The sequence below is a fragment of the Pipra filicauda genome, unplaced genomic scaffold (assembly GCF_003945595.2).
Source record: "Pipra filicauda isolate LSUMZ 115617 unplaced genomic scaffold, ASM394559v2 scaffold90_size2875636_pilon, whole genome shotgun sequence".
NCBI classification, from domain to species: Eukaryota; Metazoa; Chordata; class Aves; order Passeriformes; family Pipridae; genus Pipra; species Pipra filicauda.
The window spans coordinates 988,667-1,005,360 of NW_024105098.1; the positions used below are offsets into that span (position 1 = coordinate 988,667).

General features: G+C 58.0%; 1 protein-coding gene across 2 annotated transcripts; it reads right to left on the minus strand.

Annotated features, from left to right (window-relative positions):
* Nucleotides 1-1,280: 1,280 nt before the first annotated feature.
* Nucleotides 1,281-14,814, minus strand: ETV5 (ETS variant transcription factor 5). Of its 2 annotated transcripts, XM_027724995.2 has the most exons (13): nt 14,725-14,813; nt 14,003-14,139; nt 13,719-13,806; nt 13,522-13,569; nt 13,368-13,418; nt 8,209-8,338; nt 7,830-8,096; nt 5,896-6,155; nt 5,150-5,209; nt 4,623-4,691; nt 4,096-4,265; nt 3,244-3,345; nt 1,281-3,066 (listed from the first exon to the last, which is right to left on the minus strand). In XM_027724995.2, the coding sequence occupies exons 2-13, from the start codon at nt 14,045-14,047 to the stop codon at nt 2,845-2,847; spliced, it is 1,512 nt and encodes a 503-aa protein (XP_027580796.1). In that variant the 5' UTR covers nt 14,048-14,139; nt 14,725-14,813; the 3' UTR covers nt 1,281-2,844. The 2 variants fall into 2 exon arrangements, with proteins under 2 accessions (XP_027580796.1, XP_039247096.1); XM_039391162.1 differs by lacking the exon at nt 7,830-8,096 and having other exon boundaries at nt 14,725-14,814.
* Between the last annotated feature and the right edge of the window lie 1,880 nt (nt 14,815-16,694).

Below are 16,694 nucleotides of genomic sequence, written 5' to 3' on the forward strand. Positions count from 1 at the left end.
TTTTGCTGGGTGTTTGAGATCCTGTTTTGCTCTGCCCGGGCTGGGAGACAGCCACAGTTCTCTGCTCAGCTTAATACTTTAGGCACAATGGAAGAAGAGATGCTCAAGGACCACGTGGCTGATGGCCAGGAGCGGATCTAGGCGAGGTCTATAAAGAGCATCATGGCACATAATGCCAACTACCTGAAAGGAGGTTGTAGCCAGGTGGGGGTTGGTCTCTTTTCCCAGGCAACTATCAGCAAGACAAGAGGGCATGGTCTCAAGTTGTGCCAGGGGAGGTTTAGGTTAGATATTAGAAAGAATTTCTTTACAGAGAAGGTGGTCAGACATTGGAATGGGCTGCCCAGGGAAGTAGTGGATTCTCCATCCCTGGAGATTTTTAAAAAGAGACTGGATGTGGCATCAGTGCCATGGTCTAGTAACTGCAGCGGTAGTGGATCAAGGGTTGGACTTGATGATCTCTGAGGTCCCTTCCAACCCAGCTGATTCTATGACTCTGTGATTCTATAAGGACCTTCCATCTCTCCACTGCCACGTCTAAGGATGGGGGTTGGCAGGGCAATGAAAACCTGCAAGAGAAGAGCTGTCAGAGTATCTCCAACATCATCAGCCCACCACCCTGCACGGGACGGGCTGGGAGCCAGTGGACACCCTGGCTTAGCCCAGCTAAAATTGAGCCAATGGGACTGGGCAGTTCTGGGGTGTTTGAGCTTTTCTTCAGCACATCAGGGGAAACACAGACCCTTTAACTGAATCCACGGAGCAGCCCTTTCCCTCCACCCACCTTCTTCAGCTTTTTGCAAATCCTGGATTTTTTCTAGCCTAGAAATGGAGCTATAAGGTGCTGGGGGACTGCTACCAGGAACTCCAGGAGGGGCTTCCCTAAGAGGTCCCCACCAGCTTTAGTACTGCTTGATGGCAGAGGCTTGGGTTCCCTGGGGAAAGGGAAGGACCCACTAATGGAGAAATCCTGGGAAAGAAGCAATATTAAATTGCACCTCACCGGGGAGAAGCCACCCCCATTCCAAATGGATCCTCTCACTGGATGCAGCTTTGTGAAAGCCATGGCAGCATCCAGATCCAGGAGCAACGAGCCCAGAACTGGGGTGAGAGCAGCCCTGCTGACCCGGTCCCAGCTCCAGGCACACAGCCCTGCAGGCCCCAAGTGATGGCCTGTACTCTAGACCGCTTCAGATTCCACAAGCACACCCAGAGGCTCCCTCCCGGTCCAGGAAGCATCCCAGGGTGCAGGCAAAGCAGGAGCCCAGGTAGCCTGGGAGGAACATGAAGCAAGATCCTTTATTGTACACAGTACAGAATGTAATGCAGCTTTGCAGGAGATACATAGCCCTGCTTGAGTAAAGATAGTTCAAATCAGTCCTCAGATTAACCCCTTCTGCACTGCAGACCTGCCACACCGAGCAAATGGTTAAAACCCTGTCCCCAAGGTGGGGTTCCCAAAAACCGAATGCTCCCCATGGGTACAGGCCACTGCAGCCCCCATGGGGAGAGTAACCGAGTCTTCGTGAGTTAATCTTCATACTTCCCCAAAAAAGAATGAATCAGACAAAAAAAAAAACAAACAAAAAAAACAAAAAACCCCAAACCAAACAAACCCCAAAAAATTCCAACCGAAGCTAACTAAAGAAGAGAAAAAAAATTCCTATACAGCATTTACAATGAAAACATGTAGCCTGGTGCGGGGGAGGCAGGTATGGATATACGAGTGGTGGATGAGTGTTAGGAGGTGCAGCGGGGAGGGGGGAGCTGGAGAGAAGTGGGGTACCCAGGAAGGGGGGTGGGGGACCCCCCATCCCTGCCCACCTCAGCCTTACAGCCCAGCTCCGAGGCCATGCCGAGCAGGGGGAGCGCAGCTGAGCCGACACCGGGGTTCAGTCCCGGCTCCCCGGGAAAGGGGACTGGAGCAGTGAAATGGAGTGGACTAGATCCTTCGGCAGCCATCCCAGGGAGCCACAGGCATTGAGGGTTGTCCCTGCAAGCATGCCACCGGGAAAGCCATGGGGGTGTCTCCAGGGGCTCCGGGAACAGCAGCCGGGCTGCAAAAAATAGCTTCGCCTTAAAATACAAAAAATCTACAAAAATCAGTTTAGAAACCTTTCTTATTTTCCTAAAACATCAAAAAAACCCCCAAAACAAAAACAAAACAAAAAAAAAAAACCAAAACAAGGAGGGAATTAGTGTCAGGGTCTCCTCCCCTAAAATGCAACCCATGGGCTGCAGCCAGAGCTGAGGAGGATCGAAGGGGGCACGGAGAGGATGCAGTGGATTATATGGGAACAACAGGTTATATGAGGAGGGGGGTTCGGGAAGAAGGCAGAAGGCTTCTCAGGGTTGGGGTAGGATGCTGCACACATCAGCCCTGGGGTGCTGGCCAAGGCAGCCCCCCTGCATCCCTCCTCTCTGTGCAAATCAAAGCCCTTTCCACCACACAAGGCAGCTACGCGGATTGTGCTCGATGCAAAGCAGATTGTCGTGACAATTGGCTCGGCGGCCACGCAGCCCAGTCCTGGGGCACTGCCAGAGCCAGAGCCTGGGGCAGACACTGCAGCTTTAGGCTCCCGGCGCCCCAAAACATCACGCTGATGTGTGGCAGGAGGTGCCGGCCACGGGCAGTCCTGTGCACTAGCCCTTGGACAGGAAGGGTGGGAATTCATCGGTGACACACGCGGGGTGTTTTAGATCCCTCCAATTTGTGTGTGCACCCACGCGGTTTGTCGTTGGGTGCTTTTTTTTTTCCTTATGAACAGCCAAAAATATTCTTTAGAAAACAATGTTTGCCCCAGGTGGATGCGCTAGTGCCAATGGCTCTGCCGGCCGGCCGAGTCAGTAGGCGAAGCCCTCTGCATAGGGAAGGCTGCCACAGGGATCCATCTCCAGAAGGAATGCTGGGCTGTCCTCGAAGTGTGTCAGCGGCACTGTCTCCTCCTCTGGCACCGGGCAGTCGGGCTCTGTCTTCAGGAAAGGGCGCTGGTTGTCAGGATAGGCCATGGAAAAGAGGGCGTCGGGGTCACAGACGAATTTATAGACGTACCGCTCACCGGCAACCTGTGAGGAGGAGGAGGAGGGAGGGTGTGAGAAGCACCCTGAACTTTCACCCTGTCCTGGGGAAGCACTGCACACCTGACACCGGAGCTAACCCCCCTCCTGCTGCCCCTTAGCATGCCACAGTGACAGTGGGGGACAGTCACACCCCGTTGTGGGGTGGCAGGTGGGGTTACTCACCTTCTGCATGATGCCTTTCTCATAGTAGTAGCGCAGGGAGCGGCTGAGCTTGTCGTAGTTCATGGCTGGCCGGTTCTTCTGGATGCCCCAGCGCCGTGCTACCTGCGGGGAGAGGTGGCAGCAGTCAGGGCTCCAGTGAGGGCTTGGATGTGGATCCTCACATGAAATCACAACAGAAACGAAAAGGGGCTCGTTTTGGAGGGCTGATGCAGCCGGGGGTGAAGGCATCACCATGGTCCAGGAGTGGTGCCCCGCCTGCCATTATAGACACTCCAGCTGCGACCACGCAGCCACCGCCAAACCGGGAGCCGAATCAAAAGCCATTTGATTAGGGGGAGCCTGCCAAAAAAGCTGCTTCAAAAAACCACAATTTCCATGCATGGCATAAGAGACATTATGGGTAATTACCCACAATGCACAGCTCTGTGCTTGCTACAGCTGCTTTCAATTACTCCCCAAACAGCTTCTTCCTCTGTGTCACCCTCCCGCAGAGCCACACGGCTCCAGCACGGCAGCGTGCCAGCACGGAGCCGCTGCTGGGAACCCAGGGCAAAGGATGGGAGCAGTTTGGGAAGGAGGGAGCCTTGGTGGAGCAGCAGGTCTCGGCAAGGCACAGCACAGAGGCAACGCCACCGCACCTGGTGACCACTTGCAGCTTCAGGGGCTGGCACGTGCCACGCCAAGAGGCAGTGGAAGAGATTAAAGGCAAATTTCTACAGCTACCTGGAGAGTAAAGACACGTGTCTCGCTTCAAGTGCGAGCTTGAACATGCTGTTGCATGGGAAGGATCCAGCCCTCTCCTGCATCCCCCACGGCCACTCCCCAGCCTGAGGGCAGGACCACCTCTCGTACCTCCTCAGGCTCGATCAGCTTGAACTCCATGCCCCGGCCAGTCCACGCGATGAAGTGGGCATTGGCAGGGTCATCCAGGAGGGTGACGAGGAACTGCCAGAGCTGCAGGGACCCACGCCGCTGGTAAGGAGGGCCCTCGCGGTACAGGGTGGGCTCCTGCTTCACCTTACCTGCCCGCACAGAAACACCTGGTTAAACACCCTGGCTCTGCCCCTCTCCCAGGCTGTGTCACCAGCAACAGACATGTACAGCAACACTGAGGTCATCCCTGTGCTGAGACAGCTGAGCAGGATCAGGCCATGGGGTGGGAAAGGGAAGAGGTGCTACAGGCAGGAAGGTGGCAGGGACAGAGATGGGCATGGCGACGATGCCAAGCTGTTGTGTGGGATGGTGCTCAGCAGCTCGTGAGAGCACTGTACCAGCACTGCTTGGCTTTAAAAGCCAGACACCGTGGATCCCAGCGTCCCCACATCTCCCTCCATGAGCCCTGGTCCCCCTGCAGGCCTCCTCTGGGGTCAGACTCTTACCCTCCAGCCTCTCTGGTACCACGCACGTGTCATCAAAATACAATCGTGTGTCCTTTTCATATGAAAATCCTATGGGGAAAAGACCCTCAGTGAGCACAGTGTCTCAACCACTCCGGTGGCTTGACAAACCCTGGCTTGGCCCAACCCAGCACAAGACCCTATCCCCAGCTCCAGCAGCAGACTCAACCCCAGTTATTTCAGTGGCTGAGCACCGTGCAGCTCTGCCCCCCCTCACTCCGGGGAGCTGGCGGAACCAAAACCCTCTTAGCAGCTATATCAGGCATATTATCCCAGATTACACGGCGCTGCTGTGCCCTTGCAGCACACTTGCAGGGGCTGCTGGCTGCTTTTAGTGCTGGTGCCAGTGCATGTGGCTCTCACAGGCACCACCGTGCCCCTGGGGGCGTTTTCAGGGTGACCAGAAGCTCTGTTGGCCTCCTGGAAGGTACTGCCTGCCCCAAAAGAGGGATGGGATGGGACCCACCAGGGATGCCATGAACAGGGGGAGCATGGGGGAGGTCACTCACCGTCATGGCTGCTGGGGAAGACATTCCCCCGTAGGTACGAGGACTGGCAGTTAGGCACTTCTGCGAGAGAGATGAAGGTGACATTAAGGATGTAAATCCCGTGGGTCCCACCAAGCATTTGGCAGCATATTTCCTACCCCAAGCATGTCCTGTGGCAAAGGCCGGGCATCTTCCCCCCTCCCCGGTCCCCTGCATCCACCCTCAACATTGGGGAAAAACCCAGTGTGACTTGAGGTGGCACTGCAATGAACACTGGAGCAAAGGCTAAGTCAGCTCAGGTTCTCACAGGCCCCACAGGAAGGGAGGCACCACCGCGCCTCCCCTACCATCTGCTCGGCTGTGCCACCCTCCATCCCGAGGTTGGGATATTTTTAGGTCCTAAGGCGATTAGAGGATTTTTCCGTGATGCTGGTGGGGTCCAGCAGCCAGCAATCACAGCTAGCCCCAGGCCAGGGCTGCGGGGGGACCCGCTGGGTGCCGTGGGGCACCCCAGCCCATGGCTACGGCACTGACCACACCACACAGCATTGGGTGAATGCCTGCTCTATTCCCTGGCTTTGGAAAGGGAGGAGGAGAGAGAGGAAAGAAAAAGGCAAAGCAGTATCCCAGCACTGTGGAAACTCCAGCACTCACTGCCTGAGGCTCAACCCTGAACCCACCACGATGATGGCAGAGATGCTCTGCTCCTCTGGGTGTCAGTGGTGTAACCCCACCCAGCACCTGGCCGCCCCCCAACTCATACCCACCTGAGTCAATGCAGTAGTCCCGGGGCTCCTGCTTGATGCCCATGGGGGGCTGGAAGCCGTGGCCAGGGGGGCCAGGCAGGCCGGGGCCGCTGGGCTCGTAGAGCGGGTCATGGTACTCCTGCTTGAATCCCTGAGGGGGGCGGGGGGCAGCCGGGCCCAGGGGCTCCGACAGCTGCCGGTGGTAGACGGGGCGGCTGTCCCCTGGGACCCCGGGCTGCGGTGGAAAGGGGTGGCAGGGCTCAGACAGCTGCCTCTGAAACCTGGGGGAAAGGACACGGCATTACTGCAGAGTGGGGATGAGCCCTGCTGCCAGTTCCCATCCCAGACCAGGACTGCATGACAGTTGGGTGTCTTCAGCTTGGGGTGCTCCCAGGGTGCACCCACAGCAGGCTGGGATGGTTCCTCAGGAGCATGGCCACCACAGGGGCTAATCCCATGGGGACCTAGTGGGGTGCTGAGGAGCCCCATCCCCTTCCAAGCACTGGGGACCCCATGCTGAAAGGGCAGGATAGCACGTGGGCCATCACAGAAAAGCACTCTGGGCTTCAGATATCTGGAAAGGAGTGAGAAAAGGAACCAAAAAAACAGCCCACAACAGTCCTAATGCTGTAAACCAGTAAAATCTGGCCCCAGGGTGGGGGGCAGCACTGCAGGGCCCGGGGATGCTGCGCATGGGTGGGTGCTTACGCAAAGCCAAATCCACTCTGCAACTCCAGCCGGCCGCTAATCCGCCTGCGCAGCCGGGATTAAACCTTGAACTCAACAGCAGAGAGCACTATTTTCAGCTCCAGGGTGCTGCCACCACTGGTCTGAGCCCCAGCACGATCTCTGCTGGTGGCAATGGATGAGGGACCATCTCGAGGGTGTGCTGCCGCATCCCCCCGTCCTCCGGCACCTTGAAAGGCGATCTCGGATCTCCGTGTTGGCTCCTCTCGGCCGGCCTTGCACCATTTGGCTTTGTAACCGGAGCTCTCCCAGCTGCCGGGCTGGGATTACTCCATTTCCGAGCCATGTCCCTCTGCCCTTCCTGAATGAAACCCAAGCCCCACACTGGCACGGTGCTTCCCAAGGGGTCGCAGCCAGCCCCCCGCATAGCTCAAAGGTCACCCAGAGCTCCGCTTTGCTGGGGAGGGATGTTCACCTGCTGTGGGCACTTTCCAAGGGTTTCCATGGCCCCACTGCATGGTCTTTGCCAGGCTGCCACATCTAGCCCCATGACCACAGGGGTGAGAGAGTGGCTGTCACAGCAAAGGGCATCCAGAGGCCAAAAGCAAAGCCAGAGGTCTTCTGTGACCTGCGCTGTGGCACCTACTGAGAGCACCCTTGGGAGCAAACCCATGGCGAGGTTGAGGACTGGAAAAGTGTCCAGGGACAGGGGAGTGATGGGGGATGAAGCCACAGCTTGAAGAGGAAGGAGGGAGCAGGGGTCTTCTTCCACAGCCCCCAAAATCACAGTAATGCAAAGGGAGCTCAGGACCAACCCCCAGCCTAGCGGTGCACAGGGACAGGACAGGAAAGGTCACAGCTCCCCAGCCTGGCAGGGCTCGGTTTGGGGGCAGAGCTGCAGTGGATGGGAATGAGGAGAGCAGAGCCCTGACTCAGCACCATCACCTGTTGGCACAGGGATGGATGCAGGAGGCAGCCTCTGCCTCCCTCACCTTTCTGGAGGGGGAGGCAAAGGCTCTGCCTGGTGTTCCAGGGGCTGGGAGGAGAGGTTCCCCATTAGCAGGAGAAAGAGCTGCAAGATCTCAACAGGAAGTAGCAAGTTTTGCCACATGGGACCCCAGGCAGCAACATTTGGCCGACCGTCTGCAATCGCAGCATGGGGACAAAGGGACAGGCACCCCTCCTCCTTCCCCACGCTTTGGGGTCACTGACCCACCCTAAGAGTCCTCATAACCCCCCAGCGGTTGCCGGGGTGGGGAACACCTTACCTGTGCTCTGTGGGGTATTGGTTCTCAGACATCATCTTTGGCATGTGCATGGGCGGGTGTGGTGGCCGTGGCACAGCAAAGGGCTGCTGCTGCTGCCGCTGCTCCTGCAGCGCGTGCGGGGCCGGGGCCGCCCCGTGGGCAGCCGCCGGCACGGCCGGGGCCGGTGGTGGCGGCGGTGGCAGGGCCGATCCAGGGTGCGCAGGGGACACCGGCGTGGTGGGCGGCGTTAATGGCTTGAACCCGGCGGGGGGTTTCCTGTCATAGGCACTGCCAAAGGAGATGGGCCAGGGGCTGACGGAGACACCAACGGGGACACCGCCCGCATGACAGGGAGTCCCTGAGGGGTCTGCGGGGCAGCGGCTGTCCCTGCGCTACCTACCAACAGTTGTAGAGGCACTTGTCCCCATAGCCAGCACAGAGAGCCTGCTCGTGGCTGCAGGATGACAGCTCCGAGGACGGGCTGGGCAGCTCCCGCTTGATCTTTGCCGGAGGTGGGGCGTGCAGGACCACTGCAAGGAGAACAAGGAAGATACACATCGGAGAGAGCAATGGGGACATCACCCCTGGGAGCATCTGCTTCGGTGCTCTGCTTGGGAATCAGGTGCTGAATTATGCCCCAGGAGCATCAGGCAACTGAACCGGGGCAGGAAGGTGCCCCAGCAGACCCCAGCACTGGCAGTGGAGTGAGCTGGGGTGGCAGGGGAGGGCAGAACTGGGACAGTCACAGCAGCCCAGGACATTGTTCATAGAAGTGGAGTCCTTCCCCATTGGGATCCAAGAGGGGCAGAGCAAGGGTTGTGAAAGGGGAACAGGCAGCTTGACAACAGCCATAGACGAGACATGTGCCGTGGCCAGAGCCCCTCAGCAAGTGGAGCCGAGCCCAGGCACCACAGGCAGCGGCTGCTCCCCCAAGCCGTGGAGCAAGGAATGCAGGGGCTTGACAGACTGGAGCTCCGAGAGCTCATAAACAGAACACAGCAACCCACTCGTCCTCACAGGGGCATACCCATCTTCCAGAGAGTCAGTAAACAGGATCCACCTTCCCCCAGCCAAGGTGCTCCAAGCGGACCCTCTCCCAGGGTCCCACAATTGTATGAGTTCCAGTGACAAACATCCCATTAAACCCAAATCCTCACTACCCACTCCCAAGCCCACTTGCTATATATAATTATAAACTGAATAATATATGCTTAAGCTAATTAATTTCTAAAAGCAGGCGCTCTAGGAAAGGGAAAGCGCCTCAGAGATCTGCACCTAAATAGTGCCTCAGAGGAGAGCCAAGACTAATCGGAAGTGGAGTATTAGCTTCATGCAAAGCCTAAACACAGCCCAGCTACAGCGGAGAGGAGTAGCTCCAGGACAACTGTTCACAGCTTGCCAGGTAATTAGCCGCTCCCCTAATTTGTCAAAACCTTTAAAGAGCTGCTGACTTCCCTCTCTACCCGTCCCCCTTCCTCGCAAGGGCCCAGCACAGCTGGTACCGAGGGCATAAAACCCCCCGAGAAGGATTTGAAACACAAAGCCCAGCGCCGAGCCAGCACAGCCCCCCACACGCCTTCCACTGGCTCCCAAGCCGGATTTATCCCACTCCTCCTCCTTCCCCCCTCCCCAGCGAGGTTTTGCCGCTCTCAGCATTTCCAGCCTTAACAGGGGGCCGGCACGGCGGCAGCAAAGTCCAGGCGCCCCACGAGCCACGGGAAAGCAAAGGGGAACTGGCTTTGGAAGGGCTCCAGCTGCCTATTGCGGGCATGGCTCTCCCAAACAGGCTCCGTGTTGTTGGAGCGGGTTGTTTTTCCGCCAGTCGTACAATGGGGTCTGGTTATTCATTGAAAAAAAAACCCTCCAGTCCCTGAGCAGGCACCACCCTCCATTCACAAACACTTCGGAGTGCTCCATTCATGTGGCTGAGGGAAGAGAAAAAAAAAAAAAAAAGAAAGGAAAAATTTCCCCAGAGCTTAGCTCTGCCATTCAAAAAAAAAGGGAAATGAGCCTTAAGATCCTAACAGAGACCAGCTGTCCAAGCCCGGACTCCGTGCAACGTTTGGATTCCTTACACAAACACTGCAGGGCCGGCCGGCGCTGCTCCTGCGAGGCACTCCTGATGCCCAGCTCATGGCTGACGAGGCTGCAGGAGCCGAGGGGGCACCAAGGCTGGTGGTGCAGTTTTTGCAGTGAAGGTGCTGGGTTTGGATCCCAGCAGTGAGCAGCCAGGCTGGAGGGTTCCCTGGGAAGGAGAGCCCTGCCCCAGCACCCAGTGCCTCAAAGGATGCATGAGCACTTTTACCCTTTCCGGTCCTGCCCTCGGCACTATAATTTAAAGCTAAAAAAATACATAAAAATAGGCAGAGGGAGCAGCTCAACTACAGATGGGGCTGGAGAACATGCCTCGGCAGATCCACGCCAGGGCTAAGCCATGGGAGCAGCGAGAGCGCCCGTGGGTGCCTGACAGCCCCTCTCTGGTCTGCTTTAGCCCCTAGGGATGAAAGGATCCCAGGGAGGCTGGGCAAGGGACCAGCTACACGTGCCACTGCTGTGCCCAGGTAGGAAGGGAAAGTGGGGGAGCGCAGGCAAACCATCACAGTGCCTTATAACCAGTCAAACTGTAGATGCCCCAAATGCCAACCGTGCCAACCATCAGCAAAGAGGTCTCCCATGGAAAAGGGTGACACCCCAAAGCCACTCGAGGCCTTGAATTCCCAGTGAATCCCTTGGTGAGAGACCGGGCAGGTTGTTCCCACCCACCAGCATAAATGGACCTCCAAAATGCCGAGCCTGGAGGACACTGGCTTTGCCAGTGGCACCCACTGTCCAAACCAAGGGGAAGGGAACTAAACCACCACTCCCAGCGCAGGGACCTTGGCACCCGCTCAAGCCGTCACCTGGGAGCTGAGCTCGGCGCCTGCCCCTCCATCTCCCGACACCACAGGACGCACCCAAGGTCACACCAGGAGAGGAGCCAGAAATAGAAGCCGGGCTCCTGTTTTCCTTTGTTTAAACGACTCTTCCTCACAAACAAACCTCCTGCTTTCATTTTGGTGTGTAAGAAAACCCACTCCGTGTCCCGCCCGTGGCTTTTGCCACGTGCCTCCCATGCAGGGAGGCCACAAGTACCCGGCGAACAAACCATCTGCTGTGATGCTTGACCTCCTCAGAATGATTCCATCGCTTCTCAGGCATATAAACAACCGATGGAGGTATAACACTGTACATACACCTTTCTCCCCAGGACCACACTGCTGGTGAACCCACACCTATGCCTGGCCAGGGATGCAGCACGATGGCCAGCGTGGTGAGCTCTGTGGAGTTACCCGTGGCCTCCTTTGCCTTCCCAGGAGGATCCACCACTTCCCTGTTCAACTTATAAGCACTGAATCAGGCCTCTTGCCGCTCAGTCCAGGGCGCTAAGAACAAAACATCCCTCATTCAGAGCAGCCCTGCTTTCTCTACAGTGGGATTTCCTCCCCAGCACAGCAATCCACTGCCCTCCAGTATGTTATTTTGCTCCCAAGTCCCAGCTTTAAGCCCCTCTCTGCAGAGGATCTTGGCTATGGAATTGGGAACAGCAAGTAGGAAGCAGTGGAGCTGCAGGCAGCTATGAGAGGGTTTTAGCAAGTCAAGAAGGATGTTGCAGTTCTGAGCATCTCCAAGACTCCACACAGCACATGTGGCAGTGCATGATCCCCCCATTGCAGTGGGGTGCAAACTGAGCCTCGTTTGTCCCTTTTTGCTGCTGTGCCAAGAAAGCTTGGCCCTGGGAAGGCATGATGGGGCAGGAGATGGAAGTTTGCTCAGAACAAGAGAGCAGTAGCTTCCCCAGTGAAAAGGCACACGACTGCAGTAACAGAGTCCAATGCATGCCCACAAACATCTGTAGGGACTAAGGAGGGATTTACCTTCCCCTGGGCCAGCTAAAGGACACTGAACCCCACTGTGACCAGGAAAGCAGCCCATCTCCATCAGTGAAAGCCAGGTGCAGGAAGGAGTTGCACCAGAGCCATTCCTCTCTTCCTTTCTACATGGCACAGGGTTCAAAACCGGAGTGAAATGAGAAAATAGGGTCAGAGAGCTGTAAACTGGAGTTTCTCTCCTCTTTAAAATCTCTCCAGTGCAGGGATGGAAGAGCCAGGCTCCCCATTCCCCTCCACCTGAGTCTGAGCCCCCCCAAAGCCAATACAGGAGCAGCGAAGGAAACCTTTGCTTTCTTTCCTCAGGAAAGTTAAGGAAGGTTATTGCAGTGGGGAGTCACGCAGGCAGATCTCTTTTCAAGTGACAAAGTCATTTCAACACCAGGTCTGCGGGCTGTGCAGGTCAAAACATTTTAAGAGTCCCGACCAAATGCCTTTTTATTTTTCCCCTCTTTTCCCTGCATCACCCAGAAAAGTTTGTCTCTCCTCCCTAAGCTCTTCAGGTTACAAGGAAACAAGAGACTGCCAAAAGGCACTGGAAAGAGCTTCAGCTCCAAGAGCCACCCTCCCACGCACACTGCAGTTTCTACCGCTCCGAGCGAGAGCTGCCGGGCTGTGCTCGGGATGTCAACAGCCCGTTGTGTTTCTGACTCCAGGCTCGCCTTTTATCTCAGGGGAGACAGGGAAAAAAGCACATCTGAAACTTGGGCTGTCTGGAACAGCTTAATGGCAAGCTTCCCACTCCGAAGTAATCAAAGAGCAATAATTAACATGCATTTGCTGTCGGAGGAGATACCCCGCTGCATGCTGTGACAAAGCCGGAATGAAAAATCTGTTCGACTGCAGGCTAAATTTGATTTCCTTTAAGTTCCGTAGCTGTCTGGCTCAGCAGCAAAACCCAGCCACCAACACCAAGCTACTACTTGTGTTTGCCAGGTAACGAATCCAAACATCCTGATTCCCCCCCCCCTTCCCCTCCAAGCGACCCTTAGACGTCCGGAGAGCAGCGCCCGGAGCTGCGCAAGCCCCACACGCCATTACCCGGCCCCTGCCCTCGCCGCTAACCCGCCCCAGCAACGCACCGCGGCTCAGAACCAACACTCGCTCTTATGCAATTCACGAGGGACTGCATTTTCACTGGCCTCCTTTTAAACACGCTCGCTTGCCAGTGATTAATGCTGCTTAAAGCGGCTCAAGTTTCACCACTCGGGCCCACTCTTGCCAGCAGCGCTGGGCCAGGACTGTAAAAAGCTCCAGAAACTGCAGAGATTGTGGCTAACCAAGGAGCCCACCACGGGCTCTCGCTTCCACTTGAAATGGAAAAGGAGCGTTTAGAAGCAAATCCACCTTACTACGAACAAGCAGCTTGTCTCAGAGGAGCCCAGAGATCAGTCAGAGAGATTACCATGCGTTGGGCCATGATTTTCCCCATTTACAAAAGACAGGACATTGCAAGTTTCATCTCCATGAACCCAAATTGCACATGCTTTCTCCCAGAAGCCCACAATTCCACGTTTTAGCCCCAGCAACAACTGCTTTCCTAAGGCAGCAACTCCAAGCCCAGCGCAAAGTTTTGCACAGGCACCCAAACCACCTCCCCCCTGAAGAACAAAAACCCAAAACAATCACTTACAGTTGTCAGACTGGAAATCTGGGACAAATTGTTCATCATCGGGGACCTGAGCTAAAAAAAACAAACAAAAAAGTGGGTTTATGGCTTTTTCAGTTCTCAAAAAAAATGCTCGCAGAGAGATTTTACATGGCAAAAGGTAGAGGTGAACACTTGCCTTCAGCTAGCCAGGCCTCTTGGAGCTGGCTGAGATCCTGGAAGAGCTCTGGAACAGAGTGAAAAACTTATGTGCTCCACAGAAGAATAAATAAAACTGCCATTATTTGCAGGATTATTTCTAAATCAACGAACGTGAGGCAGATGATCTTGCGGGGCACAAGAGAGGCCATGGCCGCCCGGGCCAGCCCTGCCTACCTTCCGAGTCGTGGGCCAAGTCGGTCTCCAAAAATTTCCTTTTCCTATCGGACCCCGGCCGGCCTCGGCTCTCCTCTGCACAGGACTTCTGCAACGACCAGGGCAACAGCTGCCCATGAGAGTGACAGCCCCCAAGGCTGGAGGGTGCCCCCAAGGATAGCAGGGTGCCCCCAAGGATAGCAGGGTGCCCCCAAGGACAAGGGGAGTACTCCCAAGGATGGGGAGGAGGTGCCCCCAAGGTCGGGAACGGAGGTGTCAAGAGGGATCAGGGAGGGCAAACTTACCCCGGGGCCCATGAAGGGAACCTGCTGATCGTAGAAGCCGTCCATGGCGCGGGGGAGGCGGGCAGTGCCCCCGGCCCGCTCAGCATCGACGCCGGCCCAGGAAGAGGGGTCCCGCCTGGGCTCCGGCAGGTGCGAGGCTGGGGGGTGGAAGGGGTCAGGATCAGCCCCTGGCCCCTGCCGCCCCCGGGGCTGGCTCGGTGCGGGGCTGCCGCGCCTCCCCGGGGAGCCGGCCCGCTCCTGCCGTGGCGGGTCGCAGCCCCCCAGCTCGTGATGTCACCTAATTTCTATAGAAACGGCCGTGACATCACGCGCCGTGGGAGCGGGAGGAGGCAGTGGGGCGGGCGGGAGGAGGCAGTGGGGGGGCGGGCGGGCGGGAGGAGGCAGTGGGGGGGGGGGGCGGGCGGGGCCGCATGCTTTGGCCCCCCCGCCCCTCGCTCGGCCTCCCCCTTCCCCCCTTCCCCCTTCCCTCCCCCGCCGCTCACCGCGCTCACCGCTGCAGGGCCGCGCCGCAGCCCGGCCCGTTCCCACGCCGCCCCGCGCGCCCCATTCATAAACTCCGCCCCCCCCCTCCTCTCCCCCGCGCGCGCGCTCGCTCGCTCGCTCCGTCGCTCGCTCGCGCGCGCCCCCCGCCATTCACACCGCGCGGCCCGCGCCATTCATAAACACCGCCCCCGCCCCAGGCCCGGGCCGCGCCTCGCCCCCGCCGCCGGGCCCTCACGTACCCGGCCGGGCGCCGCGGACTCGGCCGCCGCGGGCTCAGCGGCAGCGGGGCGAGCCGGGACCGGGACCGGGGCCGGGGCCGGGGAAGGCACGGCGCCGCTCCGAGCCCGGGCACCGCGCTGCCGCTCTGCGCCGGCCCGCAGCCCCCGAGCCAGCGGCCTCCGCCGCGCCACGCCCCGCGTGCTTGTTTACCCTCCACGCCGGCCAATGGGACGCCGCCGCTCGACGGTCCGCGCCACCAGATTGGCTGCAGTGCCGCTCCGCGCCCGCCCGCGCGCTGCTCCGCCTAGCGCCATTGGACGTCGGCTGAGTGGGCGGGGGCGGCAGCGACCAATGGGCGCGGCGCGATTTGCCTGGCCCCGCCCGGAACGTTTTTCATTCATAAAAAAATAGAAGGGGAAAAAGGCTGGCGGGTGGGGCCGGGGCAGCGCAGCATTTAAAGGGGCCGCGACCTTCTGCAGGAGGGAGGCTGGAGGGTTAACGGGCGGCCTTGGGAGGGGTAGGGTGGGGGGTGGAACAGCCTAAGGGACCGGATTCGGCGTGGCGGGGACCTGGTTCGTGCACCCTGTGCCCAGGAACCTGCACGCCGCACGAATGGGATGGACGTCAGGCCTCACCGGGCAATGGGGACCCCTCTGCATAGGCCGTGAGATCCCCTCCTCTTTCCTGGGAGGTGGTTTCACCCCAGCAAGGCGGCGTCACAGGAGTCCCCCTTCGAGCCCGGCGTTAACCCACGCCTGAGTGCCTGCTTGGGCAGCCTTTCCTCTGCAGGCACGCTGGAGCCAGGGTTGCCTTAGAGAAAGGGACATGGGAAAAATAGTTCACATCTGCAGGGGCTTTGGGGTTGCCCGTGCTACGAATCCCTCCAAGCAAGTTCATGGATACATTCCCTTGCAGGACTGCAAACGTCCCAGAAGTTTGGGAATGAGTTTAGAATAGAGTGGTGTTGCTGTGTCCTGCCAGGGCCTCTCCTGCATCATTTCCATGCTAAGTGCGTCAGTTTGCCCATCTGTAAATGAACGTGGTAAGACTTGCCATGGGCACCTGCCAGTGGCTGCTCAGGGAGGATGCAGCAGGATAAAGGGACTGTGTGGAGGCCTCACATTGTTGTGGACGGGGAAGTTATTGCTGGAGAAGGCAAAAACGAGGGATAGTGCTCAGTTACAAACTGCTCTTCTCAGCTAAGGAAGGAGAGGAGACTTCTGCTCGCATCCTGGGAAGTTGCCCAGGGGTTAGGAAGCCTCTTGGTACAGGGTTGTCCTGGCCAGTTTGAACTCCTCAGCCTCAGGTCATGGACTTGTCGGTGTCCTGTGAGACCTGTGCAGCGTCTCTGGGCTGCTGGTGGGAGCTCCTCTGTCGATGTTGGGTTACTGATGAGCTTCCAGAGCCCTTCAGGGCCAACTCCACCCCCCAGGGATAATGCTGGTCTTGGCAGGTAGCTCATCTGCCATCGTGTCCTGGGTGGAATGGCGGGGGGCTGCCAGGATACACCGCCCGCCGGGTGCCTGTGTGCTGGGGGCAGGAAGTGCACAGAGGGCACGAGGTGTCCTTGCTGCCTGGAGCCCACTCCCGGGGGGCTCTGCAGGTGCTGGTGCTCTCATTTCCCCTCTGCACGAAGGCAACCAGGATTAAATCACCGCAGGTAAAATTAGCAGATGACACATGGGCGGGTGGGTGGCAAAACCCGGTCTGGGAAGCACGGCAGGCTGTTGGGACGAGCTGGGTCACGGCAGAGCTGGGGTGCACAGTGTGTGACCCATGCTGACTGCAGCCACGTGCTGTCCAGGGGCTGCTCAGTACCCCTGGGATGGGGAGAGATGATGGGGCCGAGTGCAACTGTGGGACAGGCAGGTGAGAGGTCACAGGAGCGCCTCGGGAAGAGCGAAAGCCCCTGGAGAGCCAAGGCTGGGAGGGGGCTGGAGATGGGTGCCTGCTAAATTTAGAGCCCACTCAGGGAAAAAAAAAAAATAAA